This window comes from Doryrhamphus excisus, chromosome 4 (genome assembly GCF_030265055.1).
Source record: "Doryrhamphus excisus isolate RoL2022-K1 chromosome 4, RoL_Dexc_1.0, whole genome shotgun sequence".
NCBI classification, from domain to species: Eukaryota; Metazoa; Chordata; class Actinopteri; order Syngnathiformes; family Syngnathidae; genus Doryrhamphus; species Doryrhamphus excisus.
In genome coordinates this window covers 25,984,327-26,011,800 of record NC_080469.1, presented here as the reverse complement: position 1 = coordinate 26,011,800, position 27,474 = coordinate 25,984,327, and the positions used below count along the sequence as shown (strand labels likewise).

Sequence of the window (27,474 nt, the reverse complement as noted above, 5' to 3'; positions counted from 1 at the left end):
CTTAGGAGGTGGGGCTGTGGGCGTGGCTTCCCAAAGCAGTGATTAATGGGCTTTTTTTAAAGTCTATTTTCCTAAGAAAGATGTGTGAGAAAAATGCAGCAGGAGCTGAGGAATTCTCACGCTGACCAAAGGCGAGAAGAAAAAGTGGTATTTCTGTTGTCTGGCTGTCTGGGAGGGGCCTTGACCTTGGAGGACGCCCTGTCAATCAAACTACACAAACATCATCTAAGCCGCCCTTTGCCTCCACGGGACAAACCAGGACGGCGGCGATGGCGGCAACTTTTGGACTCGGTCATCCGTGCTCGACGTCACACGTGTTGACACAAGCGCCCCCCCCCCCCCCCGGGGCCCGTCGGCCACCCGGATTAGCTTTGTGGCTAATTGCTACTATAACAAACACACCAAAGACTCACTAATGAGGACAGGGACAAAGTCATGGCATGTAGTACATACTACATACTATCAAGTACTCACAATGACATGCATACCACAAGCGTGTACTATCATGTCTGTCTGTACTACATACTACAAAGTGTGTACTAACACGGGCCTCTACTACATACTTCAAAGTGTGTACTACCCAAGTGTGTCCATACTACATACTATGAAGTACTCACAATGACATGCATACCACAAGCGTGTACTATCATGTGTGTCTGTACTAAATACTACGTAGTGTGTACTACCATGTGCGTCTGTACTACATACTTCAAAATGTGTACTACCATGTGCGTCTGTACTACATACTACAAAGTGTGTACTATCATGTGCATGTGTCTATACTACATACTATGAAGTACTTGCAATGACATACATACTACCAAGTGTGTACTACCATGTGCTTCTGTACTACATACTTCAAAGTGTGTACTACAAGTGTGTCTGTACTGCATACTACAAAGTGTGTACTGCCATGTGTGTCTGTACTACATACTACATGTGCATCTGTACTACATACTACGAAGTGTGTACTACCTGTGCGTCAGTACTACATACTTCAAAGTGTGTACTACCCAAGTGTGTCCATACTACATACTATGAAGTACTCACAATGACATGCATACCACAAAGTGTATACTATAATGTGGTCTGTACTACATACTACAAAGTGTGTACTATCATGTGCGTGTGTCCATACTACATACTATGAAGTACTCACAATGGCATGCATACCACAAAGTGTGTACTAGCATGTACCACAGTGTGTAGTATTTACAAGTATGGTTACTACAAAGTGTACCAAATAGTGCAGTATGAAGTACACAATCCAAAGTGTATATATATATATATAGTGTCCAGTACATGTGGTGGTGTGCCGTGTGTACTACTAGAGTAGTACCTGTTTGAAGCGTGCCAGTTCTTTGAGGGCACGGCCCCACTGTTGCTTGTAGTGAAGTTTGGACTTGGTGGTGGACTCCAGCTTCCTCTCCAGCTCCACCTGGGACACGAGGAGGAGAAGGAGGAGAAGGAGAAGAAGAAGGAGGATAAGATGGTGTCCTGCTGCCACTCAAGATGGAAGGTTAAGTAGAAAGAAGACGGTGCCGACCTTCTCCAGAGTGAGGATGTTGATCTCCGACTGCAGACGTACTTCAGGTCTGATGTTCTGCTGCTCCTTGAAGACGAGGAACTCCTTCTCCACTTGCTTGTAGCGACCTTCTGCGTCAGACAACTCCACACACACAAGACCATGGCTTCTTCTGACGGAGGCGTCTTGGAGGCGTTTGAGTACCTGCTTGAGCAGACGTTCTCGCTCCTCCTCCATCAGGCGGACTTTGTCCTTCTCCAGCGCCACGCGGTGCTCGCACTCCATCTGCAACCTCCTGCTCTTCTCCTGGAGCTCCTTCTGGCCCAGGTTGTGCTCGGCCAGGAGGTCACGCTGCAGCCTCTGCGTCTGAAACCCACGGCAGGCGGCGTCTGACGCGGCTGGGCTCCGCCCCCAGGAAGCGGAAGCAGTAGAAGCAGAAGAAGAAGAAGGAGAAGAAGAAGGAGAGCAAGGTCACCTTGAGCTGGGCCTCCGTCAGCTGCTTGTCCTTCTTCTCCAGATGGACCAAGGTGGTCTGAAGCTGCTCCTCCAGGCGGCTGCACTCCATCTCCTGCATGAAGGATGGAGATGCTCCTGCTCACCTTCCATGCTAGCGTTAGCATCTTCTCAAGGAAATACTGCACTACTACGTCTACCACGCACCTGCTTTTATTTACCACTACATCAGCGGCATGTACTACATTAGCGATATGTACTACATCAGCGATATGTACTACATCAGCGATATGTACTACATCAGCGATATGTACTACACTAGTGATGATGTACTACATCAGCGGCATGTGGTACATTAGCAGCATGTAGTACATTATAGTGGTATGTAGTACATTAGCGGTAGGTGCTACATTAGTGGTATGTAGTACATTAGCAGTATGTAGTACATTAGTGGTATGCAGTACATATAGTATATAGTGTAGTATATTAGTGGTATGTAGTACATTATAGTGGTATGTACAACATTAGTGGTATGTAGTACATATAGTATACAGTGTAGTATATTAGTGGCATGTAGTACATTAGTGGTATGTGGTACATTTGCGGTATGTAGTACGTATAGTATATAGTGTAGTACATTAGTGGTATGTAGTACGTATAGTATATAGTGTAGTACATTATTGGTATGTAGTACATATAGTATATAGTGTAGTACATTATTGGTATGTAGTACATATAGTATATAGTGTAGTACATTATTGGTATGTAGTACATATAGTATATAGTGTAGTACATTAGTGGTATGTAGTACATATAGTATATAGTGTAGTACATTAGTGGTATGTAGTACATTTGCAGTATGTAGCACATTAGTGGTATGTAGCACATATAGTATACAGTGTAGTATATTAGTGGCATGTAGTACATTAGTGGTATGTGGTACATTTGCGGTATGTAGTACGTATAGTATATAGTGTAGTACATTAGTGGTATGTAGTACGTATAGTATATAGTGTAGTACATTATTGGTATGTAGTACATATAGTATAGTACATTAGCAGTATAGTATAGTACATATAGTATATAGTGTAGTACATTAGTGGTATGTAGTACATATAGTATATAGTGTAGTACATATAGTATATAGTGTAGTACATTAGCGGTATGTAGTACATATAGTATAGTACATGTAGTGGTATAGTGTAGTACACTATATAGTGATGATGTAATAATAAGTAGTAGTAGTAGTAGTAGTAGTAGTAGTAGTATCTGACCTTCCTGCTGACCAAGGCTTCCCTCCCACGTTCTCGTCTCATCCATTCCTCCGCTAAAGTCTTCATGTGAAACATCTCCTTCCTCCTCAGCTGGATGGACCACAACATGGATGACAACATGGACCACAACATGGATGACAACATGGATGACAACATGGACCACAACATGGATGACAACATGGATGACAACATGGATGACAACATGGATGACAACATGGACGACAACATGGACGACAACATGGACGACAACATGGACGACAACATGGACGACAACATGGACGACAACATGGACGACAACGTGGACGACAACGTGGACGACAACGTGGACGACAACGTGGACGACAACGTGGACGACAACGTGGACGACAACGTGGACGACAACGTGGACGACAACGTGGACGACAACGTGGACGACAACGTGGACGACAACGTGGACGACAACGTGGACGACAACGTGGACGACAACGTGGACGACAACGTGGACGACAACGTGGACGACAACGTGGACGACAACGTGGACGACAACGTGGACGACAACGTGGACGACAACGTGGACGACAACGTGGACGACAACGTGGACGACAACGTGGACCACAACGTGGACCACAACGTGGACCACAACGTGGACCACAACATGGACCACAACATGGACGACAACATGGACGACAACATGGACGACAACATGGACGACAACATGGACGACAACATGGACGACAACATGGACGACAACATGGATGACAACATGGATGACAACATGGATGACAACATGGATGACAACATGGATGACAACATGGACGACAACATGGACGACAACATGGACGACAACATGGACGACAACATGGACGACAACATGGACGACAACGTGGACGACAACGTGGACGACAACGTGGACGACAACGTGGACGACAACGTGGACGACAACGTGGACGACAACGTGGACGACAACGTGGACGACAACGTGGACGACAACGTGGACGACAACGTGGACGACAACGTGGACGACAACGTGGACGACAACGTGGACGACAACGTGGACGACAACGTGGACGACAACGTGGACGACAACGTGGACGACAACGTGGACGACAACGTGGACGACAACGTGGACGACAACGTGGACGACAACGTGGACCACAACATGGACCACAACATGGACCACAACATGGACCACAACATGGACGACAACATGGACGACAACATGGACGACAACATGGACGACAACATGGACCACAACATGGATGACAACATGGATGACAACATGGATGACAACATGGATGACAACATGGATGACAACATGGATGACAACATGGATGACAACATGGACGACAACATGGACGACAACATGGACGACAACATGGACGACAACATGGACGACAACGTGGACGACAACGTGGACGACAACGTGGACGACAACGTGGACGACAACGTGGACGACAACGTGGACGACAACGTGGACGACAACGTGGACGACAACGTGGACGACAACGTGGACGACAACGTGGACGACAACGTGGACGACAACGTGGACGACAACGTGGACGACAACGTGGACGACAACGTGGACGACAACGTGGACGACAACGTGGACGACAACGTGGACGACAACGTGGACGACAACGTGGACGACAACGTGGACGACAACGTGGACGACAACGTGGACGACAACGTGGATGACAACGTGGACGACAACGTGGACCACAACGTGGACCACAACATGGACCACAACATGGACCACAACATGGACGACAACATGGATGACAACATGGATGACAACATGGACGACAACATGGACCACAACATGGATGACAACATGGATGACAACATGGATGACAACATGGATGACAACATGGATGACAACATGGATGACAACATGGATGACAACATGGACGACAACATGGACGACAACATGGACGACAACATGGACGACAACATGGACGACAACATGGACGACAACGTGGACGACAACGTGGACGACAACGTGGACGACAACGTGGACGACAACGTGGACGACAACGTGGACGACAACGTGGACGACAACGTGGACGACAACGTGGACGACAACGTGGACGACAACGTGGACGACAACGTGGACGACAACGTGGACGACAACGTGGACGACAACGTGGACGACAACGTGGACGACAACGTGGACGACAACGTGGACGACAACGTGGACGACAACGTGGACGACAACGTGGACGACAACGTGGATGACAACGTGGACGACAACGTGGACGACAACGTGGACCACAACATGGATGACAACATGGATGACAACATGGACCACAACATGGACCACAACATGGACGACAACATGGATGACAACATGGATGACAACATGGACGACAACATGGACGACAACATGGACCACAACATGGATGACAACATGGACGACAACATGGACGACAACATGGATGACAACATGGACCACAACATGGATGACAACATGGATGACAACATGGACGACAACATGGATGACAACATGGACGACAACATGGACGACAACATGGACGACAACATGGACTCCAACGCAACCAGGAGGCCCCGTGGTCACCTGATCATTGAAGTGGTCCTCCTGCTTCTCCTTCCACAGCTCCAGTTCCAGGGCCTTGTGGTACTCCAGGGTGTCCCGGGGGCCGGGGGGCAGCGTCGGCGGGGCCGCTTGTGGAGGAACCGCAGGTTGGGTCTGATGAGAAGACGACAAGGTCCGTCACATCTGTGGCACACATACACATGTACACACACATGCACACGCACGCACCTTGGTGGACTGGGACCCAGGAAGGTCTCGGACGTCGACCAGTCCAAAGTGGTCCAGCACGGCCACGTAGTCCACCTCAGCCACCTTCTGGCTGGACGTGTCCCCCAAAGAAAAAAAGATCAGATGTTTTGGGGTCCACAGCAGTGCTGAGTGACCTCTGACCTCTGAGTATCGTAGACAAGGACCCGGTCCTGGTGGGTCTGGGACCAGCGAGCCTCTCCTGTGTCGGCCGGGCACGCCGTCCTCTCTGCGGCGAGCAGGTGAGACAGCCGGAGCGAGGCCCGTCCCATGAGGTGGTCCCCGCCCCCGGGGTCCCTGTGCCAGAGCTCCAACACCAGCGGCACCCTGCGTGAGCGCAACGTTAGCCCACGTTAGCCCACGGCACCAACGGCATGGCGGTAGGGGGCGTGGCTACCTGAGGAAGGTGTCCTGGAGCAGCTGCGGCGCGGCGGCGAAGTTGAAGGCGCAGTAGGACTGCGGCGGAGACGCCTCCGTGTTCCCGTGCAGCTCCACCGGGGGGCTCGTCACCACGGGCGACACGCTGCCAAAAAACGGGTACAAGTACCTGGGCGGGACAGGATGCGGCGTGTGAGGGCGTGCCTTGGCGGAAGCTGCGGCGTACGTCTCACCTGAGCGTGGCGTTGATGGGGTGGGAGGGGCTGAGGTTGCGGAGGCTGCACAGGTCCAAGGAGAAGCGGTAGTGGTGCGCCGACGGGGGGATGGACACTTTGGGGGGCAGGATGAAGACGGCCGAGGCTCCGCCCTCTGCTTCCGGCTGACTGGAGACGGCGGCGGCCATGTTGTCTGTGGACAAAAAACACACACAACCTCCTGCTGTCACCGGTGTGGTTATTCGCCCACTGGCCACAAGGCATGCTGGGTAAGCCAAGCGCACCTGGAGGCGCTGTCCATTCTTGGGCTTCCTGCTGATGCTCCGCCTCCCTGTGTGAGGAAGGATGGGCGGGGGGAGGAGACGGCGACGCATCGGGCGGGTTTCGGACGGGAGTCGAAGTGGCGACTCGCTCCTCGGTGGGAGGAGCCATGACGCCAGCGGACGGAGGAGGGGCGGGGTTTGTCTTACTTGCGTCTCTATTGGCTAAAGGCTAAAGGAAGACAATGTCAATCATAAATAAAGTCCACACGTTATGAGAATAAAGAGTGGTCATCAACCTGCGGCGTAGGCGGGACATCCTCCTGTCGAAGAGTGACCGCCACGCTGACGTTGGGCCGCAGGTCGGTGGGCTGAGGCGGCAGGGCGTGTCTGAGGAGGGCGGGGGGGTGCAGAGCGAACACGCCCTCCACCGTCGCCGCCCTCTTCGCCAGATCCACGGCGAGAGCGGACAGCGTGGCCAGGGGGACGTCGGCGCTTCCCAGCGAGTGCGCCCCACAGCACAGGTGGATCTGGGGGCACAGCGGGTGAGCTCGGTGGAGGGGGGGCCCCCCCCGGCGGTGAAAGTGCTGGCTCATGCTCACCTGCAGAGAAGGCTGCCGGGACAGGAAGCGGCGCAGGACCCGCTCGCTGCTGCGGATGCGCACGGAGGCGCGCTCCGGCTGGAAGTCGGGAGCGAGGAGGTTCTGGAAAGGCTCGCTGGTGATGTCGTTCCCCAGCAGCGTGTAGAAGAAGAAGAAGCTGGAGCCCTCGGCCGACACCTTCATGGTGCTGGGGATGAGCTGCACACAGCACACGCGCTCAGGACGGGACCGGTCAAGGGTCGGGGTCAGGGGTCGCAGTGGGCGGGGTCTGTGCTGACCTGTTCCAGCTTGGAGGCGAACGCCACGGTGACGGACAGCACAAACATGTCGACCGCCACGTCGGCCGCTCCCACCTGGTGGTAGCCCTTCTCCGGTACCAGGAGCGCCTCCAGTTTGTCCGTGGGCTGCTGGGCGGCGAGGGGGTGGTCCCCATGGTGGACTGCCGGGGGCTCTGGCGGGGGGCGGCATGACTGTCAAACAAGAAGAAGCTCCAAGGCCCAACCATCCATTTTCTATGGCATTTATCCTCACAAGGGTCACAAGGCGGGGCAAGAGGCGGGGTCCACCCTGGACTGGTGGCCAGCCAATCACAGGGCACATATAGACAAACAACCATTCACACTCACATTCATACCTATGGACAATTGGAGTGGCTAATGAAGCTAGCATGCAGATAAACACTGACAGCTGACCTTGCCTGGACGGGTCCTTCCTGGTCTTGGGGGACGCCAGCGGGGAGGACCCCCCGGCATTCTCCAGCAGCATGCTGAGGAGCAGCGAGGGCTTGGTCTTGGTGTACCTGCTGCTCAGCAGGGGGTACCAGCGAGGCTCCTGGTGAGGAACAAAGCAGGCGGTGTCGGAAGAAAAGGCCACGGCGTCAACGCCAGGGACGGCGAGCTGACCTGAGAGACTTCGTGCACGGATCTGAGGTCCAGGACGATGTAGCCCACGCTGTCCCTGCTGCCTTTGCCGGAGTCCACGGCGAAGCAGTGAAGCTTGATGGGCGTTCTCTGCAGTCTGGACACACAAGTTCTCATCCGTCAGTCAAGCTGCGGTTCCGGCGGTCCCGGAAAAAGGAGGCCAGGGTGAAGACCGCGTCCGCCACACACCTGTGTTGGTGCAGCATCTTGCGGTCCAGCTCCCACGCCAGCTCCGTGCTGAACTGAGGCTGGTCCAGGTGGTCCACCGGGTCCGTGGTCAGCTGCTCGCCATCGAAGCTGGCCTGAACCTCCAGGCTGAGCTGGGAGCGCTTTGGAAAGTCCCGACCTGCAAAACAAGAAACCTTTGTCAACACGGGACCCGGAACCAAGGTGGACCCGCTACACACATGCTAAGGGAAATGCTACAAATGTCTAAAAACACTAACTCAAAGCAGCAGAGAAATGCTGCTAGCTCACAGAACACAGTAGAGATTAGCCGCGCTAACAGGAAGTGGCTTCCAGGAAGTTAGGTGGGGTACCAAGACGTTAGCCATTCCACCAGAAAATTAGCATGGCCACCAGGAAGCTAGTCACGCTACCAGAAAGTTAGCCTTGTTACCAGAAAGTTAGGAAGGCTACCAGGACGCTAACCTAGCCAACAGGAAGTTAGCCAGGCCACCAGAAAGTTAGCCATGTTACCAGGATGCTAACTTAGCTACCAGGAAGTAAAGTTAGCCATGCTACCAAAAAGTTAGCCATGCTACCAAAAAGTTAGCCATGCTAGCAAAAAGTTAGCCAGGCCACCAAAAAGTTAGCCATGCTATGCTACCAGAAGGTTAGCCATGCTATGCTACCAGAAGGTTAGCCATGCTACCAGAAAGTTAGGAAGGCTACCAGGACGCTAACCTAGTTACCAGAAAGTTAGCCATGCCATACTACCAGAAAGTTAGGAAGGCTACCAGGATGCTAACCTAGCTACCAGAAAGTTAGCCATGCTACCTAGCAGAAAGTTAGCCATGCCCTGCTACCAGAAGGTTAGCCATGCTACCAGAAAGTTAGGAAGGCTACCAGGACGCTAACCTAGCTACTAGAAAGTTAGGAAGGCTACCAGGACGCTAACCTAGCTACCAGAAAGTTAGCCATGCCATACTACCATAAGGTTAGCCATGCTACCAGGACGCTAACCTAGCTACCAGAAAGTTAGCCATGCTACCAGAAAGTTAGCCATGCCATACCATACCACCATAAGGTTAGCCATGCTACCAGGACGCTAACCTAGCTACCAGAAAGTTAGCCATGCCATACTACCAGAAAGTTAGGAAGGCTACCAGGACGCTAACCTAGCTACCAGAAAGTTAGCCATGCTATGCTACCAGAACGTTAGCCATGCCATGCTACCAGAAGGTTAGCCATGCTACCAGAAAGTTAGGAAGGCTACCAGGACGCTAACCTAGCTACCAGAAAGTTAGCCATGCCATACTACCAGAAAGTTAGGAAGGCTACTAGGACGCTAACCTAGCTACCAGAAAGTTAGCCATGCTACCAGAAAGTTAGGAAGGCTACCAGGACACTAACCTAGCTACCAGAAAGTTAGGAAGGCTACCAGGAAGCTAACCCAGCTACCAGGAAGTTAGCCATGCTACTAGGACGGTCAGACCTAAGGGATATTGACATTTAAAAGCACATCATTTTTCCTACCAAAGATGTCAATCACGTTTACATTCAAACTCATGTGTGGTGCCTTGGCTAGCACGGCTAGCGTCCTGGTAGCACGGCTAGCTTCCTGGTAGCACGGCTAGCTTCCTGGTAGCACGGCTAGCTTCCTGGTAGCACGGCTAACAAATAGTTGCGTGTGCTTTTGCGTCATGTGTGATTTGCGTGTTTGGAGCGTTTAGACGTTGCTGCGTCTGGCCAGTCCGTCGTCATGTGACATGTAACATGTAACATGTAACAGGCTGAAAACCAATCAGTTTGATTGATTAACCAGATAAATGAATTGGAGTCTTGCTGAGACTTTAACCGTGACTGTTTGGGCTAACATTTACTTTAGCTGGAAAGTTAGCTTGTTGTGAGTATTATTAAATAGTACTTTTACACTAAATGCTACAAAAGTCAAGTGAGTGTTTTCTTCATGATTGAGTGACAGCTGCCGCTCACCTTCCAGGATGGACAAAACGATGAAAAGCTGCTCGTTTTTCGGAGCCATGTCAACATTTGGGCGAGCGGAAAGTCTTCAGGCTTTAAAGTCGGAACTTTGCTGACGTTCAATGGTCGCCGAAGAGAAGCGTCTGAAAACTTTCCTGTTCTTCGCTCGGGACGCAAAAAGGCGCTTTGTTGTCAAGCTTTGGCGCCACCATTTTGGTTTTAAAAGCGGAAGTCAGACAGGAAGCGCTCGGGCGGAGGTTGACCTCTGCTGGACGGGAGTGGAAGTGCAGCCGCACTGCCGCACAATGTAGTGAAATGCACCCACGATGGACCCAGATCAAATATTAATACTGTGTCGAGCTAACTGCAGCTAGCAAGTGGAATGGTTTCTAAATCATGGAGGATCATGAACATTCAGCTGAAATCCAAAGTCCAAGCATGGAGGACACATCCCAAAGAATAATAGGTGCAAGGCTGAGAGGGAGGAGCTTGACATTCAAATTGCCAACTAGCTAGCTAACTAGTACATCGCTAGCTAGTAGCATTAACAAGTATCTAGGCAGCATCAATAACTAGCTAGGCAGCATCAACAAGTAGCTAGGTAGCATCAACAAGTAGCTAGGTAGCATCAGCAAGTAGCTAGGTAGCATCAACAAGTAGTTAGGCGGCATCAACAAGTAGCTAGGTAGCATTGACTAGCTAGGTAGCATTGACTAGCTAGGTAGCGTCAACAAGTAGCTAGGCAGCGTCAACAAGTAGCTAGGTAGCATCAACAAGTAGCTAGGAAGCATCAACAAGTAGCTAGGAAGCATCAACAAGTAGCTCGGCTGCATCAATAACTAGCTCGGCAGCATCAACAAGTAGCTAGGTAGCATCAAGAAGTAGCTAGGTAGCATCAAGTAGCTAGGCGGTGTCAACAAGTAGCTAGGTAGCGTCAACAAGTAGCAATGTAGCATCAAGTAGCTAGGCGGTGTCAACAAGTAGCTAGGTGGCATCAACAAGTACCTAGGCTGCATGAACAAGTAGCTAGGAAGCATCAACAAGTAGCTAGGAAGCATCAACAAGTAGCTAGGTAGCATCGACAAGTAGCTAGGTGGCGTCAATAACTAGCTAGGCTGCATGAACAAGTAGCTAGGCGGCGTCAACAAGTAGCTAGGTAGCATCAAGTAGCTAGGTGGCATCAACAAGTAGCTAGGCAGCATGAACAAGTAGCTAGGCGGCGTCAACGAGTAGCTAGGTGATGTCAACAAGTAGCTAGGTAGCATGAACAAGTAGCTAGGCGGCATCAACAAGTAGCTAGGTAGCATCAACATGTAGCTAGGTAGCATCAACAAGTAGCTAGGCGGCTAGCAGGCCCTGACAGAGGCGTCAATGTTTACCTCCACTAATCTAGGCCAATGTAGGACATTCTAGGCCAATGTAGGACATTCTAGGCCAATGTAGGCCAATATAGGCCAATGTAGGCCAATGTAGGCCAATGTAGGACATTGTAGGAGAATCTATGAGAAAAGGCAAATGTATATAAGATCCTTTAATTGTGATTGGCAAACATATGAATTAAGGCATATACAGTATAAAAAGCGAGAGCAGGTTACACGTGATGGTAGAAGACCTCCTAGCGCTACTTGGGACGTGTGGACGTGTGGACGTGTGGACGTGTGGACGTGTGGCGGTGGAATGATGATGATGGCGTACGCTCACATCAAGACGATACAATCAACACGCACGTTAGCATTACAAGGTCAGCGTGTGGCTAATAGGGGCGTGGTCTTCACTACATTCAGTCATAACGCGTGCCTTCCAGAAACACCGCATGTCTCCTTTGTACAATTCCTCCCGGCAAACGCTCCACTTCCTGTCCTCCGTGTGTCCCTCGCTGGGGGCGCTCGTAAGAAATGTCTGTCGCCGTGATTGATTGATGACCACCGTGGAAGTCCGATTGGTCGTGTCTGGCTCGTGTGGGACGCCGCCCCGTCGTGCGTCCTACTTCTTGACGTCTCTGTCTGCGGGGGCGACAGGACGAAGGACACGTTAGAGGACGCTCGGGGGGAGCCAATGAAACGTCACTTCACTCACTAGCCTCAGTCTGGTTGCAGCCAATGCTTAAAGACTAGATAGGACAGCTCTAGTCCAAGTCCTATCTGGTCTTTCAAGACTTGTTGTTCACATTGTCCTGGAAGATATTTAGCCTCTCATCCAAACAGGCTGTATTTAAAGACTAGATAGGACGACGACTAGGTAGGACATGAACTTTTGCCTTTCATCACGTCATGCTCAAAGACTAGATAGGACAGCTCTAGTCCAAGTCCTATCTGGTCTTTGAAGACAAACTGATAAAGCTTTTAAAAGAGTTACATATGCTCAAAGACTAGCTAGGACTAGGACTACAGTTGTCCTATCAGGTCTAGAAAGGACAAATCTAGTCCTTTCAGGTCTAGTAAATAGGACAGGTCCTATCTTGTTGTTCACATTGTCCTGGAAGATATTTAGCCTCTCATCCAAACAGGCTGTGTTTAAAGACTAGATAGGACGACGACTAAGTAGGACATGAACTTTTGCCTCTCATCATCACTCAAAAGACTAGATAGGACAGCTCTAGTCCAAGTCCTATCTGGTCTTTCAAGACAAACTGATAAAGCTTTTAAAGAGTTACGCATGCTCAAAGACTAGCTAGGACTAGGACTACAGCTGTCCTATCAGGTCTAGAAATGACAAATCTAGTCCTTTCAGGTCCAGTATATAGGACAGGTCCTATCTTGTTGTTCACATTGTCCTGGAAAATATTTAGCCTCTCATCCAAACAGGCTGTGTTTAAAGACTAGATAGGACGACGACTAGGTAGGACATGAACTTTTGCCTCCCATCATCACTCAAAAGACTAGATAGGACAGCTCTAGTCCTATCTTATCTAAGACGTTTTACGTCTCATCGTCGCACGCTTCATCGGTCCATGCTCCAAGACTAGATAGGACTGCTCTAGTCCCAGTCCTGTCTAGTCTTTGAACACAAACTGTTGTGAGGCATTTTGACAGTTACGCATGCTCAATGACTAGAACAGGTCTAGATAGGACAGCTGTAGTCCTATCAAGTCTAGATAGGACCACAGTTGTAGTCCTATCAAGTCTAGCTAGTCTTGCATGAACTAATGAAGCCTGAGAGGTGAAATGTCTTCCGGGACGACCCAACCAGACCAGTCGCATTCACTTGAAAGACCAGATAGGACAGCTCCAGTTGTCGTCCTATCCGGTCGTTGTCTTGGAGACTTCCCAGCATGCCAGTCAAAGGGTGGTGTGATGTTGTGAAAGAGTTTTCCATACCAGCAGAGGAGCGTCCTGACGCCTGCTGCCCGGACACCAGCGACCTGGCGCTCAGACCTTCAACACGCACAGACATGTGAAGGTTACAACATGCGGCACAACGCCCAAGTACGGTACATCTGTGAGCACCTGGGTAGATGTCGTACTGTCCCGACACCAGGTTGTAGGTGACGCCCAGGTGCGTGTGATGGTGCGTGTGCAGGTGTCGACCCAAGGACACGTGGCCCCTGTCACGGTCCACCTCGTGGTCCACCTCGGGGGAGCCTTTCTCAGCAGGCTGAATCAGGGAAAGACCAGGATCAGGGAAAGACCAGGATCAGGCTAGCCGCCCCAGGCTAACTGGCGAAGATGAGCGACGACGCTAGCGCCGATGTAACTCACGGCGGGGGACTTCCCGTGGAACTGCTGGCACTGCTTCAGCAGCTCCATGGCGGAGGATGAGGACGAGTCTCCGCCAGGCTTGCCGCTAACCACGCCTCCTCTGCTGGGCGGAGTCACCTCCGACTCCTCCCTGCCCGCCGTCTTCCCGTACAGAGGGTAGTGAAAGCCTGTTCAAGAGGTTCACAGCTTCAGTCCACCACAAAGATAGTCTACATCTGGCCCACAGTCTGATAGACCTGGACTGGTTTCTTACCTGTGTAATTTTGGACCAGGGTGGGGGACGCCCCCCTGTAGGAGCCCCCGCCGCCCTCGCACATGGCCAGGTAGGGCGGGTACGAGGAGTGCTGGTACTGCACGTAGGGCTGCTGGGGGGTCATGGGAGGAGAGACCGCCACCCGGGCATTCTGGGACTCCCCTGACTGACCCCCCGTCGACTCCTGCAGGCCGTCCAGGCAATCCGAGTCGTTGGGGTCGACGAGCGGCGGATCGTGCGATACTCGAACTCTGTTTTTTTTAGCGTCGTGGCCTCCGCCCCCTCCGGCTGAAGACGGCTTGGGTTCCACGGCGGCCCCCCTTTCTTTGGACCGGTCTGCATCCCCCTCGTCGGCCGCATCCCCAACTGGACTCTGCAGGTCTGAGTATTTGCTGTGAGCCAGGCGCTGAGCCCAGGTGGGGCCGTCTGGAGGCTGGATTGATGGGGACAAGTGTTGGTGCTGGTGACAGTGGTTCCCGCCCTAGGGGGCCGTCCTAACGGCGGTCTTACCAAGATGGCTTCACGATCTACGTGCATGCGTTCAGCGGCGAGGGCGCCCACCCCTGCTGATGGACTATGGAGGAAAGACCGGGTCTGACACGGACGCCCTACCAGCGTCCCTGCATGTGTTTGGATGGAGGATGACGGCAGGCGGCCATTGTGGCGTGCGCCGCGTCTCACACGTGATGGCAAGTCAATGCATGATGGGATGGGATGATTTAGGTCTACACGGGTCAAACATTCAATGGCGAGTTAGCGTGTGGGCGTGGCTACAGCTCGGCCAAATCACCGGATTGGACGTGACGTGGCATGTGGGCGGTCATGAAGGCGGCGGCGGCGGTTAGAGGCAAAGGGAAAGACTTACACTGGAGTAGGAAAGGTTTGAGTCCGGCTCAGCGAGACTGTTGGGGTTGAGGTGGGACAGGGAGGACGCGGACTTGACGTCATCGCAGTCTTTGGTTGAGACCCCCTTCGCCCCCGGTCCCCTTTCTCCCCGCTCATTGGCCTCCAAGTAGGACAGGATAGCTTTGGGGCAGGACCCTTTAGGGTTTTCTGGACCTTTGCCTCCACTGGACGGGGCCCCGCCCACATATTTGACGTCCTCACCCTCTCGTGCCCCCTGACCCCTCTTCTGGTCACAACACTTGGAGCCCAGTAAGAGTTTGTGGTCCATGTAGAGTCCTCTTGAGTACTGTCCGTAGTACAGGGACTGGGCCAGGGCGGTCTGGGTCTGGCTCATTGCCAGCTGGAGCTGAGACGGCGTTGACCCGTCACCCTTTTTACCGTCAGGAAAGTCATGGGTGGGGCCTTTGTCCTCGTCCTTGATGTCATCCTTTCCATCTTTACTTTTGGCATGGTGGGGGGAACCCTTGTGGAAGCCCCCGCCGCCGCCCTGCCTGTCCGCCTGGACGAACCCGGGCAGGAAGTAGGGCTCAAAGCTGTGGTAGTAGGGCGACTGAGGCTCCTTCGATGAGGGGCCCGGTCCTGCGGGGGGTGTCTTCCTGGCGTTGCTATGGTTACTGCCGGAGTTCAGCTCAGCAGAAGAAGCAGACTTGGATCTGAGGGCCTCCGAGCGACTTTCCGAGGACGCGCCGTCCTCCCCCGCATCAGAGATGTCCGAGTAGGCGGGGCTGTTGGTGTCGCTGTCGGCGGTCGGTGGACAACCGGCGGCGTCCAGCCGCAAGGAACTGCCGATGGATGGACTGGGAGCGTTGTCCGTAAAGGTGTAGACCTTGTCGGCCTCAGCACGGATGCTCGCCATCCTGCTCTCTTGGCTCTCGCCGAAGCCGTTCATCACTTCCTGCTTGCTCAGGTGCTCCTTCAGGAGGCTTCCGCAGATCTCCTTTGCGGCCATTTTGGCAGCGCCATCTTCCGTTTTGATCCCCCTGCCTTCGGCGTTAGGCGTCCTCGTGGGCGTGTCCCTGTTGTGTTTGTCCTTCAGTCGTCTCTTCTCCTTCTTCCTGGTTTCCTTGCAGCCCAGCAGCGTGGCTTTGCTGACCAGGCTGGGCTCCACAACCATGCTGAGCTTCGGTTTGATGGCCTTCAAGGACGGGTTCTTACTGCTCAGGCCGACCGGCTGATGGGGGGCGGCCGCATCAGCCGGAAGCGCAGGGTACGCTGCATTGGGGATAGCGATGAGCTTGGGTGGGGCGGGGGCCGGGGCGATTGGCCGGTTGGGGCGGGACTTGGACAGCTTGTCCACCTTCCCGTTGGCTTTTTTGCTCTTGTCACAAAGGATCTTCTTGTCGAGCAGACCTTCAGCTTCCAGCTTGGGCATCTCCATCGCGGAGCTCCTGTCGGGAACCATGCAGTTCTCCAGGACCACCGTCATGTTGGAGATGATGGGCAGGTTGCTGAGGTCGTCCATCAGGCCGTCCTTCAGCAGGGAGCTCCTCCTGGTTTTGGAGCTGGCAGGAGGACTGTGGTCCGTACTGAGGAGCAGCCGTCTGTTCTTGGGGGAGCCCACGGTGGTCACCTTATATAGGGGCGCCGCTTTCTTAGCAGAGCTGTTGCTTGCCTCCGAGTGGTCGTAGGTCACGTGACCGACAGGGTCCTCGCAGTCCGACAGTCTTTCCTCGCTCTCGCCGTCCTTGGCGGGGTCCAGGTCCGGCTTCCTCTGCTCCTCCGCCTCCAGGTGGGCGTGCGTCTGGTGGTAGCGCAGCCCGTTGATGTGCTTGTAGCGTTTAGTGCAGTTGGGGTGGGGGCAGTCGATGAGAATGGGCGGGGCCGGCGGCGAGGAGGCGCGACCTCCTCCGGGGTCCATGAAGGAGGGGTCGGACTTGCCTTGCGGCGTGGAGGGTGCGCTGCGGGACTTGGCTCTTATCCTTTTCCCGTTCACGTTCTTGACGTCGTCCGAGGAAACCAGGCTGAGGTCCAGGTCGGCCGGCGGCTTGTTCTTTCGCTTCCCGGACGGGAGGACGGCGGCGCCGTTAGCCGCTTTGACGTCGTCCACGGTGAAGAACGAAGGGGAAGCCCTGCAGTTGCCGATGAGCTTCAAGCTGCCGCGGCGGCCCTTGCTGTGGACCGGCGAGGCCGCCATGCCGCCGCCACGGCTACGGTGCTGCGGAAGACCACGGACTTTCACCGCAGGGGCGGCCTCCACGCAGGGCCGCTCCCCCGTCGCTAGCCGCATCCTTTTCCCGCGGCCGCGCCCACCCGGCATCTCTGGATCGCTGGATGGAGACTCGCAGAACCTGGCCAGAACATGAAAAGAAACTTTAGAGAACCCGCCTTTTATCTGTGGGCGGATCCTGCAAGGCCAATGGCTGGGAACGTCGACGCTCCGTGAGTTTGGAAGCTAATTAGCATCAAAACACTCTCCTCTGCTGCTATAAAAACTCATTTAAAGCTCATTTCTGCGCTTGTCTTCTTATCCACGCTCTCAGCCGGTTCCCCGTGGATGCAACAAAACCACCTTGGTGAAGAAAAGCTGCTAAGGAATTGAAAACAAAGCCAAAAAGCGGAACACAAAGGAATTCTCGGCGTCACGTCAGCCCAAGTCTTGTTTTCTTTGCATCGACTTTGTGTTTCTCCGCTGAGATCTCCTAATAAATCACAGCGGCCTTTTAATTTATCTCAGCCCCCCCCCCGGTGACGCCGCTCCACGCTGACCACATATGGCTCAGAGCAATTTAGCCCGGAGACGAATCGCCATGGCAACCGCGGCCTGCGTGGAATAAATGAGAGGATGAAGCCTCGCAAGCGGCCAGGAAATGAACTTAGCAACACTACAAATGAATATACTACACCTGTATACTATATAGTATTTAGTATAGTATATACCTGATCAAAACTTCAGGTTGAAGAACTAACTCATAGCAAAACACTAAGGTGGTGCGGTTGATCTGGCCACCATTGTGTCTTTGGCACCAATCACGTCCTCAATTAAAGCAACAGTAACGTTCTTTGATCCCATCCAATCAACATTTATAGGAGTGATCCCGGGGGCTATGTTGTCCCGGGCCACGAGCCCCCGGTAGGGCCACGAGCCCCCGGTAGGGCCACGAGCCCCCGGTAGGGCCACGAGCCCCCACTAGGGCCACGAGCCCCCGGTAGGGCCACGAGCCCCCGGTAGGGCCACGAGACCCCGCCAGGGCCACGAGACCCCACTAGGGCCACAAGCCCGCGGTAGAGCCCCCGGTAGGGCCACAAGCCCCCGGTAGGGCCACAAGCCCCCGGTAGAGCCCCCGGTAGGGCCCCCGGTAGGGCCACAAGCCCCCGGTAGAGCCCCCGGTAGGGCCACAAGCCCCCGGTAGAGCCCCCGGTATGGCCACAAGCCCCCGGTAGAGCCCCCGGTAGCGCCACAAGCCCCCGCAAGGGTCACCCAGGTCCTAGGTGACGGGCCCGCGATGTGGGACACCGGGGCCTCACCCATGAAGGGCTGGGCCTAAAGGTGAAGGCCCGGCCCCCGGCCTTGCTCCAGGGCGGACGTCTGGGTGATTGACTGCAATAAATGCAAACCTCTTTCATGGTACCGGTCTTTGCTGTGGCAATAGTTACTTTTACTGGTAACTAGTTACTTTTGTAGTGGAGTAACTCAGTTACTTTTTTTGTAACAATAACTATTTCCTTTTTTATTGGATTGTTGTTGTTCCTGTTTTCTCCCTTATTTCCCGTCTTGTCTTCCCGACATAAAGCGCGGCGTCACCTGGGAGGGGCCCAGTCATGTTTGGTGCAGTCCAGCAGCGTCCCCACGTACGTCCTCTTCCTCCAAGTCACGTTGACCACCAGCACACCTGACACAGACACGGTCCACCGCATCAGAGATCACATCTCAGCATCAAGCCTCCATTTTAATCCGCGTGAGGAATAAAAGCGGTACCTTCCTCCGTCTCGTGCCATACGATGCCCTCCAGGTTGACGCTCGTCCCGGGCTGGCAGGGCCCCGTGAGGTCCGAGTCCCCTTCCGGCCCCGGAGTGCCGCTGGAGTCCTGCGTGTTGGTGCCCACGGACCTGGTCCTCACCACCAGCTGCTTGGCTTGGTGACAGGAGGGCGGAGGGGGTGGGGAAAAGGAGTCGGCAGAGGGCGGCAAGGGTCCGGTGGTGGCCCCCGCCGGGCCCAGAGCAGGGGCGGCTGGTGGAGTAAACATGGGCTCCACCTGCAGGTAAGAAGAGGAAAGTATTGGGTCGCCTCCTAGTGTCTCCATTGTTGACCTCAAAGGTCACCTGAGTGATTCCTCCACACCAAACTCACCCAAGCGGGTTTTTAGAAAGATGATCATTTCTTTACTGAATGTGCTTAATACTGGAAGCTCTAGAAAGTTCTCTATGCGGGTTATTGTGTGTCGCTGCTCTATAGGAGACCACCACTCAAAGGGGGGCAACATGAGCACAATTGGTCCCCTTTACCCTAAAACAATCAAATCATCCAGTACCCTTGCAAGGGGGCAGACCTGGTCCTGGTATTCCGCAACCGGAGCGAGTTCGTATTCATCACGTCTTTCAATGGTCTCTTTGTCCTTCCATCTTCCCTCCTTGTGTCCTCACGTTCCCTCCTCGCCCCCTCCCTCCCTTCCTCCCTCCCATCAGCATCCTCCTCACACACGTGTGTCTTTGGGAACAGCCGCCATCTTTGGTTCCCCTTCCCTTCTCCCAGCTCAGCCTGTAGAGACCTTCTGTGTTAGCATTTTATAACAGGAAGTGATGACAACATTACCATCAGCCAGAGGTACCTGAGTGACATCACTTCCTGTCTCAGGTCGTTGCCATTGGTCAGAGACCTTCTATGTTAGCATCCTCACTGTTAGCATTTATAACAGGAAGTTATGGCCATCAGTCAGAGGTACCTTCGTGACATCACTTCCTGTCTCAGAGAAGGTTGTTTGCATTGGTTAGAGACCTTCTATGTTAGCATTTTATAACAGGAAGTGATGACAACATTACCATCAGCCAGAGGCACCTGAGTGACATCACTTCCTGTCTCAGGTCGTTAGCATTGGTCAGAGACCTTCTATGTTAGCATCCCCACTGTTAGCATTTATAACAGGAAGTGATGGCCATCAGGCAGAGGTACCTTCGTGACATCACTTCCTGTCTCCAAGAAAGATGCTGCATTGGTCAGAGACCTTCTATATTAGCATCCTCACTGTTAGCATTTCTAACAGGAAGTGATGGCCATCAGGCAGAGGTACCTTGGTGACATCACTTCCTGTCTCAGATAAGGTCGTTTGCATTTGCATTTTATAACAGGAAGTGATGACAACAATGTTACCATCAGCCAGAGGTACCTTGGTGACATCACTTCCTGTCTCAGGTCGTTAGCATTGGTCAGAGACCTTCTATGTTAGCATCCTCACTGTTAGCATTTATAACAGGAAGTGATGGCCACCAGGCAGAGGTACCTTCGTGACATCACTTCCTGTCTCAAAGAAAGACGTTGCCATTGGTCAGAGACCTTCTATGTTAGCATCCTCACTGTTAGCATTTATAACAGGAAGTGATGGCCATCAGGCAGAGGTACCTTCGTGACATCACTTCCTGTCTCAGATAAGGTCGTTTGCATTTGCATTTTATAACAGGAAGTGATGACAACAATGTTACCATCAGCCAGAGGTACCTTGGTGACATCACTTCCTGTCTCAGGTCGTTGCCATTGGTCAGGGACCTTCTACGTTAGCATCCTCACTGTTAGCATTGTGTCCTAATAATTCCACATCACTCCAACACCCACAAACCATCAAGGCACTTCCTGTTATGCGTGTTTGACACGTGTCTGCCAAAGCACGTGACACGAGTACTACGATGACTTCCACGACAGCCTATTGTTCTATCTCTGATGGCGTTCATCTTGCGTGTAAACATTCTAGCTGTTAGCAACCAGGATGCTTGGCGTTCGCACGCGCACGTCCTCCGCTGTCACTGCCATTTCCCGCCAGACGTCATCCCTCCATCTTTGCCCCCCCCCCCCCCCCCCCCGTCTATACCACCTCCACTTGTCTCCTAGCCTCCCTCGTGCCTCCTTGTGCTCGCGAAGGCCAGGTGACGTCACGTGTCACGCTCCAGACAACGCACAAATCGTGCACGTGCATACGCACCTGAATAGAAGCGATGATGATGATGATGGTGATGATGATGACGGCCTGCAGTGATGGCGGCTGCGGAGACAATAAGGACAACAAGGAGATGCTCACCTTCTCGGAGGAGTCGTCATGCGGCCTCCTCAGCACCACGGCGCCCCCTCCACCTCCTCCTCCTGCTCCTCCTCCTCCGCTCCTCACGCCGCAATCCAGCGCGCTTTTCCCGCAAGGCTTGTCACGGCGGGCCTCCTTGGCGGGAGGATGCTCGGCCAGGGTGGAAGAAGCGAGGGAGACGGAGGAGGAGGAAGAGGAGGAGGAGGAGGGAGGAGGAAGAGGAGGAGAGCTGTCACCGGGCTTCTCCTTCCTCCTCCAGCCGCGGAGGACATGTTTCTCCTTCCGGTCCTCCTCGATGCTGCTGCTGCTGATGATGATGATGTTGGAGGCTGAAATCATCTCAGACTCGCCGCCGCCCCCCCGCCGCCAGCTTCCTGGGTCACAGCAGTGATGGCGGGATGAGGGGGGGGGGGGGAGTAGGAGGTGGAGGGGGCTCCCTGGGAATTAATCAGTCAGTCAGTCAGTCAATCAATCAATCAACCTGGTGTTGGTTGCTATTCATATTCGTCTTCAAACGATCAACTCTACATTCCCATTTGGATGCTTTCTATGAAAGAGATGCATCACGTGACAGGCTGGCCGGCCACGCGGGGGCGCTGTAGTGCCAACTACTGATCATTGCTTTACTGTCGGTGGCCGCTGGGGGGCGCCGGGCGGTTTATTTGGCTTTTATTATTAGATAGTGTTATTTTATATTCTACGACACTATACATAGTACTGTATATATACATGTTATTTCATTTACTATATATTCTTTCATATAATATAGAATAAAATAGAGTCAGTGTACGCGTGTACAATGAATGATTGACTTATTTCTAATCCTATTTGACATTATTGATACTGTGTGGACGGCCTTGGCCCCCTTTTTGGTCTGGTTTTTCACCATAACAAACACTTTTGGACTTTGGACACAAACACTGTGTGGAGGTGGAGGGGGGGGGTGGTTCAGGTCACATTAATGTTTGCTTCTCATCTTGAAAACGTTGACGAAACACAATCAGTCACCACCGCGACTTTGTGACGTCACCTGCTCACGTTACACACACGAACACACACACACACACACACACACACACACGGGACAATAGGTGGCTCGGGTGACCTCCTCTCCAGCGTCTGCCATCACTCTGGAAACACACATCCTGGCGCCGTGCGATTGGCTGTGACTGTCAGGAGGCCCCGCCCCCAGAGCAGGTGAAAGAGCGTAGACGGCGGCGGGGGTCAGTCGCCCTGCGGTGATGACAGAAGCGAGCGCGGGCCAGCAGGAGGAGGCCCGGCGGGCCTGCAGAGGAGCGTCCAGAGAAGGAGACGAGAAGGACACCCACCTGAGCGCCGCCTCGGGTCTTAAAGAGGCCCAGGTGTCGGTCTGCGGTCCGGACGTGGACATGGCGGCCGAGGAGCGTCAAAGATGCGCGAGGACGCCTGGCGAGCGTCCGCAGGCGGCCGAGGCGGAGCATCAGGAAGCCCCGGGGAGCAGGAGGGCACCTCTGGTCCGGTAAAAAAACCCCAAGAATCAAAAGTCACCTTAGGGTGCCGACTGCCGTCTGCGGACTTCTTGTATTCCCGGGGTGGGCTGCAGCTCCGACACCCAGCGTTAGAGAGCAGAATACATTCATTTGAACTTATTCCACACTGGAGAAGTCGGGGCGAGAAAAAGATATATTCTGGGACGTTGCAAATGTGGGTGGTTGCAACACACTATTAAAAAAGGAGAGAAGAAGAAAAGGGTCAATATGGCAATTAGAACATTTCTAATTATTTTATTTACCTAGTTCATATTTTTGGAAGCTATTGCTTATATATTTATATATTTTATATTTGGTGGGAATATTAGTATTTTGGAAAATTATGCTTTTTTTCCTTTAATATTTAAAAAAATGTTATTTTTTTCATATCTTATTTTTCAAATCATATTTACCAACAATTCTATAATTTAATTTTTTAAATATTTTAATGTTATATAAATGATATATATAATTTTTAAAATATATATATATTTAAATATTGTTGTTTTTGTCTTTTTAATTACATGTTTATAATTTTGCTGTTTAGCTGAATGTTTTATTAAAATATTGTTATGTTTATGTACATGTATGTATTTGTAATAATACATATACAAAATATAAAACTAAATAATACATATAATCATATATATACTGTACATATATATATATATATTTATATTTTTTAAAATACAATAACATAAAAATATATTTTAAAAAATTCTTTACATTTGAAAAATATTTTTGAAAATGCATATATATATTTTTTTCTTAAATATTTGTAATACATTTATCTTTGTAATTATATTTAATATTTAGTTATATATATAATATATAAATATATAATATATGTTATATATTTCATATATGTTATTTTCCTATGACTACATAAAGTTGTTTTTTTAAACCAAATTGTCTTTTCATACTGGCGTGTACTGCTCCAAGTACTCCATGCAGCGTACCCAAAGCGTTGTGTAAGGGTGAGTGGCGTGAGGGTTCATTGGTCCCTGGTTGCTGTCTGCAGGTCAAAGACTTTGGATCCGTGTGTGCTGAGTCAGGTCCAGAGTGACCCGGACGCCAAGCTGGACAGGAAGAAGTCTCACTCCAGCCAGGTCAGAGGTCACCCTATGGTCTGCTCTGCCTTTTAGAAGTACAACTACTACTACTGGTACCCGAGTACTATGAGCGTTGTTGTTGTGTTTCAGCTTTCCAAAAGTAATTGTCAATACCATAAAATATTTAAGGAGATCAGCAAAGACGAGCAACTCAGACAAAGTAAGTTGACTGAAGTACTACATGTACTTTCTCTACTAGCATGTAGTACTACTAGGTGTGTGTGTGTGTAGGTTACACGTGTGCCCTGCAGAAGGACATCCTCTACCAGGGACGGATGTTCGTGTCGGACCACTGGATCTGCTTCCACTCCAAAGTCTTTGGCAAAGACACCAAGGTGACGACGTAGGAAGCAGGAAGTAGGAAACATGCACTTCCTGTTTGTGCCGCTGGTCCTGAGCAGGTGTGATATTTGTCCCGCCCAGATCGCCATCCCCGTCATGTCCGTCACCCACGTCAAGAAGACCAAGACGGCCATCTTGGTGCCAAACGCCGTGGTGATTGCCACGGCGGACGACAGAGTGAGTCCTCTCTCCTCCAGACGCTCAAAGATTTTCCAACGCCACCTCTGAAACTTGTGGACGCGTCTTTGCAGTACGTCTTCGTGTCCTTCCTGTCCCGGGACAACACCTACAGGTTCCTCATGTCCGTCTGTCTCCACCTGGAAGTCAGTACAACACCGTACTACCTTACTTTACCTTACTAAAAGTAACTCAGGACATATTACATCACATTCCATTACTGGTCACGCTACTGCATTGGTGGTGCTGAGTAGTAGTAGTAGTAGTAGTAGTACCTAGTGTAGTGTATTGTTACATGACCGCTATGATGCACGTGTGTCCAGGAGAAGAGTCCTTGCAACAGTCCCATCCCTTCCTCAACACAGAACAACTTCAGAACGCAGAGGTCACCGCACTCACCACGCTTTCCCCTGGTCAGTGAACACAACACCACTGCACGCAACTCAATGGAACACGAGTCAACACGACTCGACACGGCTCAATGGAAAACGACTCAACGGAACACGACTCAACATGACTCAACACGACTCAGTGGTACACGACTAATTGGAACACGAGTCAACACGACTCATCGGAACACGAGTCAACACGACTCATCGGAACACGACTCAACATGACTCAACAAGACTTAGTGGAACACCACTCAACACGACTCAATGAAACACAACTCAACACGACTCAACACGACTCATTGGAACACGATTCAACACGACTCAACCCGACTCAACATGACTCAACACGACTCAGTGGAACATGACTCAACATGACTCAACAGGACTCAGTGGAACACGACTCAATAGAACACGACTCAATGAAACACGACTCAACACGACTCAATGAAAAACAACTCAACATGACTCAACATGACTCAACATGACTCAACATGACTCAACATGACTCAGTGGAACATGACTCATTGGAACACGACTCAACCCGACTCAATGGAACACGACTCAACATGACTCAATGGAACATGACTCATTGGAACACGACTCAACGGAACACGACTCAACATGACTCAGTGGAACACGACTCATTGGAACACGACTCAATGGAACACGACTCAACATGACTCAGTGGAACACGACTCATTGGAACACGACTCAATGGAACACGACTCAATGGAACACGACTCAAAGCACCACAACCCAACATAACATGACTCAATGGAACTCAAATGGACCAGGACTGAAAGCAGCACCCCAAGACTCACATGACAACACAATCCACCAACACAGGGTTTCCACGCTGACTTTGGCCAATTGGACGGCACGCTGAGGGACAGGAGGCGGGACACGGAGGAGAGCAGCAGCTCCGATTCACAAACGCCGGACGAGGAAAAGATGGCAGGTATCTCAGCCAATCAGGAGTGGCAGAGTCCTCTTGTATGTTGTATGTTGTATGTTGCATGTTGTATGTTGTATGTTGCCATCGGCCCATCCTGCATGGCATGGAATCGTGTCTTCCAGACTTCCGTGTTCCGTCCTTCCTGGAGGCGTTCAAGCAGGGTGAGGTGTCAGCACCTGCTGAGCATCAGGCCAGGAAGCAGGAGCGTAAGAAGACTCCATCAGGGTGTTGATTGTTGGAGAAGCGTGTGTTGATTGTGTGGTCGTGGTTCAGGTGTGGACACCAAGGAGGAGGAGAGAACATTTTCCTTCAACACCCTGCTGTGTGTATACCTCTTCCTGTAAGGCTCTCCATTACCTTCACCATCATCAACAACAACAATGTTCCTCAACACGTTCCTTCATCCGTGTGTTAGCGTGTGCACGCTGGTGCTGTCATCGTGTTACCTGACCGTCAAGATGTTCTCCTTGGAGCAGAGACTGGCCACGCTGGGCTCCATGGCGGACTTGGCCCAGCACCAGTAGGTTCCGCAAGACCGGGACGGACCGGCGCTGAGACCGTGAAGGTTACTGTCCCTGCTTTCCCTTCCAGAAGGGACCTCCTGCAAGGCAGCGGCGACGTCGACGCCGACTTCTTCTCTGAGCTGCTGACCATCAACCTGAAGAAGCTAGACAAGGTAAAGGACAAACGTAACGTGAACGTTAGCTGAAGAACGAGGTGCCAGCTAATGCTAATTTCATTGGTAACATTAGCAAGGCGCTAGGCTAGCGACGTTAGCATGTGAGTGAGTGAAGAACCGCTGTTGTCTTGCAGGTGCAGAAGAACCTGCAGAGGCTTCTGGACCAAGCCGTGTGATAACTTCTCTTCCTGTATATTTGTACTAACGCTGTCAAAGTACCACCATGCCAATGTACTGCTGTGTACTGTGTACTTGCTGGGGGGTCAAAATACACAAAAGGGTAACCGACCCCACGGGTGTTTGGCGTCCTTCATTCATTATTACTTCCTGTGCTGACATCCTACACCGCCTACCCACAATGCAATAGCCTGTCGCTAGGCCGCTTCACTCCCTCAACAAAGATGGCGGCCGGCAGTCAGCAGCAGTAAGTCCTGCTCCTGTCTCCTCACACCTGTCCAGGTACTGCACGATGCCTTCAGGTTCAGTCAGCAAAGTGAGCCTTGGTGAAATAATAGCATTGTTCTGGAAGACCGGCATTTGGACCGAGACCACCACGAGGTCCTGATCCATTGTGGTTGCGGTCCAGATGGTACGACTCCCTGAGGCTCAACGGGTGTGTGCGCGGCGTGCTGGTGGGTCTGGTTCTGGACGGAGAAAGCAACCGTTGTTCTCATGCT

The 27,474-nt window shown here is 51.9% G+C and overlaps 3 protein-coding genes across 5 annotated transcripts in view; 1 reads left to right on the top strand and 2 right to left on the bottom strand.

Annotated features, from left to right (window-relative positions):
* Window positions 1-10,773, bottom strand: part of cep120 (centrosomal protein 120) — an 11,847-nt gene extending 1,074 nt beyond the window's left edge. Inside the window, exons 1-18 of the mRNA XM_058069812.1 lie at window positions 10,564-10,773; window positions 8,596-8,752; window positions 8,389-8,503; window positions 8,179-8,317; window positions 7,765-7,937; window positions 7,487-7,684; window positions 7,184-7,414; window positions 6,909-7,116; window positions 6,643-6,817; window positions 6,429-6,578; window positions 6,176-6,358; window positions 6,014-6,104; window positions 5,807-5,938; window positions 3,253-3,342; window positions 2,001-2,093; window positions 1,730-1,891; window positions 1,547-1,669; window positions 1,340-1,438 (exon numbers count right to left, since the gene is read on the bottom strand). Coding sequence (XP_057925795.1) covers window positions 1,340-1,438; window positions 1,547-1,669; window positions 1,730-1,891; window positions 2,001-2,093; window positions 3,253-3,342; window positions 5,807-5,938; window positions 6,014-6,104; window positions 6,176-6,358; window positions 6,429-6,578; window positions 6,643-6,817; window positions 6,909-7,116; window positions 7,184-7,414; window positions 7,487-7,684; window positions 7,765-7,937; window positions 8,179-8,317; window positions 8,389-8,503; window positions 8,596-8,752; window positions 10,564-10,612 — 2,568 coding nt within the window. The 5' untranslated portion in view covers window positions 10,613-10,773. The remainder of the gene's footprint in view (window positions 1-1,339; window positions 1,439-1,546; window positions 1,670-1,729; window positions 1,892-2,000; window positions 2,094-3,252; window positions 3,343-5,806; window positions 5,939-6,013; window positions 6,105-6,175; window positions 6,359-6,428; window positions 6,579-6,642; window positions 6,818-6,908; window positions 7,117-7,183; window positions 7,415-7,486; window positions 7,685-7,764; window positions 7,938-8,178; window positions 8,318-8,388; window positions 8,504-8,595; window positions 8,753-10,563) is intronic.
* Window positions 10,774-12,081: 1,308 nt separating this feature from the next.
* On the bottom strand, window positions 12,082-23,859 carry znf608 (zinc finger protein 608). Of its 3 annotated transcripts, none has more exons than XM_058069513.1 (9): window positions 21,537-23,859; window positions 19,325-19,601; window positions 19,151-19,238; window positions 15,368-17,696; window positions 14,503-14,935; window positions 14,250-14,416; window positions 13,998-14,145; window positions 13,869-13,925; window positions 12,082-12,554 (listed from the first exon to the last, which is right to left on the bottom strand). In XM_058069513.1, the coding sequence occupies exons 1-9, from the start codon at window positions 21,969-21,971 to the stop codon at window positions 12,535-12,537; spliced, it is 3,954 nt and encodes a 1,317-aa protein (XP_057925496.1). In that variant the 5' UTR covers window positions 21,972-23,859; the 3' UTR covers window positions 12,082-12,534. The 3 variants fall into 3 exon arrangements, with proteins under 3 accessions (XP_057925496.1, XP_057925497.1, XP_057925498.1); XM_058069514.1 differs by having other exon boundaries at window positions 21,633-23,333; XM_058069515.1 differs by lacking the exon at window positions 21,537-23,859 and adding an exon at window positions 19,878-21,398.
* Window positions 22,736-27,086, top strand: LOC131127544 (GRAM domain-containing protein 2B). The gene is made up of 13 exons (XM_058069529.1): window positions 22,736-23,130; window positions 24,162-24,249; window positions 24,343-24,412; window positions 24,484-24,587; window positions 24,676-24,771; window positions 24,846-24,917; window positions 25,095-25,184; window positions 26,010-26,121; window positions 26,241-26,324; window positions 26,392-26,458; window positions 26,534-26,638; window positions 26,710-26,794; window positions 26,932-27,086. Exons 1-13 carry the CDS (start codon window positions 22,874-22,876, stop codon window positions 26,971-26,973), a joined length of 1,272 nt encoding a protein of 423 aa, XP_057925512.1. The 5' UTR covers window positions 22,736-22,873; the 3' UTR covers window positions 26,974-27,086.
* The last annotated feature ends 388 nt before the right edge of the window (window positions 27,087-27,474 follow it).

What these genes read in the sequence shown, in the direction of transcription:
- znf608 (XM_058069513.1), bottom strand. Translation starts at nt 21,971, where the DNA reads ATGATTTCAGCCTCCAACATCATCATCATCAGCAGCAGCAGCATCGAG. An exon ending in CATGACTGGGCCCCTCCCAG is followed by an intron (nt 17,697 to 19,150) that starts GTGACGCCGCGC and finishes TGTTCTGGCCAG; the next exon opens with GTTCTGCGAGTCTCCATCCA. An exon ending in CAAACCTTTCCTACTCCAGT is followed by an intron (nt 14,936 to 15,367) that starts GTAAGTCTTTCC and finishes CCATCAATCCAG; the next exon opens with CCTCCAGACGGCCCCACCTG.
- LOC131127544 (XM_058069529.1), top strand. Translation starts at nt 22,874, where the DNA reads ATGACAGAAGCGAGCGCGGGCCAGCAGGAGGAGGCCCGGCGGGCCTGC. An exon ending in CCGTCTGTCTCCACCTGGAA is followed by an intron (nt 24,918 to 25,094) that starts GTCAGTACAACA and finishes ACGTGTGTCCAG; the next exon opens with GAGAAGAGTCCTTGCAACAG. An exon ending in GGACGAGGAAAAGATGGCAG is followed by an intron (nt 26,122 to 26,240) that starts GTATCTCAGCCA and finishes CGTGTCTTCCAG; the next exon opens with ACTTCCGTGTTCCGTCCTTC.